General features: G+C 38.1%; 1 protein-coding gene across 1 annotated transcript in view; it reads left to right on the forward strand.

Annotated features, from left to right (window-relative positions):
* The first annotated feature begins 714 nt into the window (after positions 1–714).
* LOC100165813 (venom serine carboxypeptidase-like) overlaps positions 715–1577 on the forward strand; it is a 2916-nt gene continuing 2053 nt past the window's right edge. Inside the window, exons 1-2 of the mRNA XM_029490648.1 lie at positions 715–973; positions 1062–1576. Of these exons, the coding sequence (XP_029346508.1) occupies positions 1146–1576 (431 nt within the window). The 5' untranslated portion in view covers positions 715–973; positions 1062–1145. The remainder of the gene's footprint in view (positions 974–1061; position 1577) is intronic.

Genomic DNA, 1577 nt, shown 5'->3' on the forward strand with positions numbered 1-1577 from the left:
CTATACATATTATAACACACACATAATGTAAGCCTATGGCCAACACATACAATATATTAGTAAGTTAGTTCACGGTGCACCTTCTACCTCACCACACAATACGATTACTGGACTCCATAGGACTACGATACAATCACATAGTATAATAGAACCATATTTGATATATTTGTGAGTATTAGTATTTGTAAGTGTTTAATAGACAATAAAACACGGGTTACTTTTAGACTAATTTGCTCTGGAACGCTAATTGTTCAACTACATTTAGAGTCCACCTTTATTTTTTTTTCCAATTCAACCACTGATTATATATATATAACAGCCAACAGGGTGATTCAAAACGTATGTTTTTATTTATAGATCAGTCAGCATTAGGTATATGATTAAATCAACAATCAAGCACACCCACTCCAAAACTTGTATAGTAATTATCATTGTTATTATCATTATTATTACTATTATTTATACTGTTTAACAATGTTTTATATCATTATATATATGTTAATATATGTGAGGGCACAGACAATTTTAACGAGAGGTTATGTTGTAATATCGATGTAACAATGAATTTAGCATATTAGGTACAATAATTAATAAACAACCATAAATGGGGCCATCACAACTAGCACAAATAAGTAGTATGTCGACATTACGAAGAGACGCATAGATCAGCATAATTTATTGTCAAATCGATGCACTACTTATAGGCATACGAGTAACACACAATACACCTATCTCTTGGAACTGAATGGTGAATGTAAGCTAATTCCAGGAGCAGGCCGTCTTTTGTAAAGTGTTATTTATTTCAGCGTAATTCAATTATAATACAATAATAACTATAATCATATTAAAAGCTGATACGTATACCAACTGGCCACTGAGTTAACCTCGTATATGGTATACGGATTTCATATAGATAAATACAATATTAATACATGTAAAATGGAATTTATGTTCCTTTTACGGCAGTATATCTGTAAGCATCATATCTTCATTTATTTATTTACTATCATTAACTACCTATTAAAATCTTAGGTATTAATTGTTATTTTAAATTATAACAGTGTAGCCATACTATATGCCGTGCTATTCACGCATTAGTTTCTATTCACCCAGTTTTACGGAACGTAAGTTATTGCATTCAAGCGATGCGTCTTGACACTGCCTCAGCGTGGCTACTTTGGCTGTCCTCGTTCATATGCAGCTATTCGGCGGCAGTAGATGTAGGCGACGGAGACCTACTCCTGACGCCCTTAATACGGGCTGGTCGAATCGACGAAGCTCGGGCTGCATGCAATGTTACGCCCCTGAAAGGGACCATTGAGAGCTACTCCGGTTACCTGACCGTGGACGAGGCACACGGTTCCAACATGTTTTTCTGGTTCTTCCCGGCCGCGAGCAGCAAAGCGGACGCGCCTGTCCTGTTGTGGCTACAAGGTGGCCCGGGCGCGTCGAGCCTCCTCGGCGTGTTCAACCTAAATGGGCCATTCTCAGTGTGCAAGTTCTGTGGCGACGAGCTTAAGTTGCGTGACAACGCGTGGACGGCTACGCACTCGATGCTGTACGTGGACAACCCAGTG

This window comes from Acyrthosiphon pisum, chromosome A2 (genome assembly GCF_005508785.2).
Source record: "Acyrthosiphon pisum isolate AL4f chromosome A2, pea_aphid_22Mar2018_4r6ur, whole genome shotgun sequence".
Lineage (NCBI taxonomy): Eukaryota > Metazoa > Arthropoda > Insecta > Hemiptera > Aphididae > Acyrthosiphon > Acyrthosiphon pisum.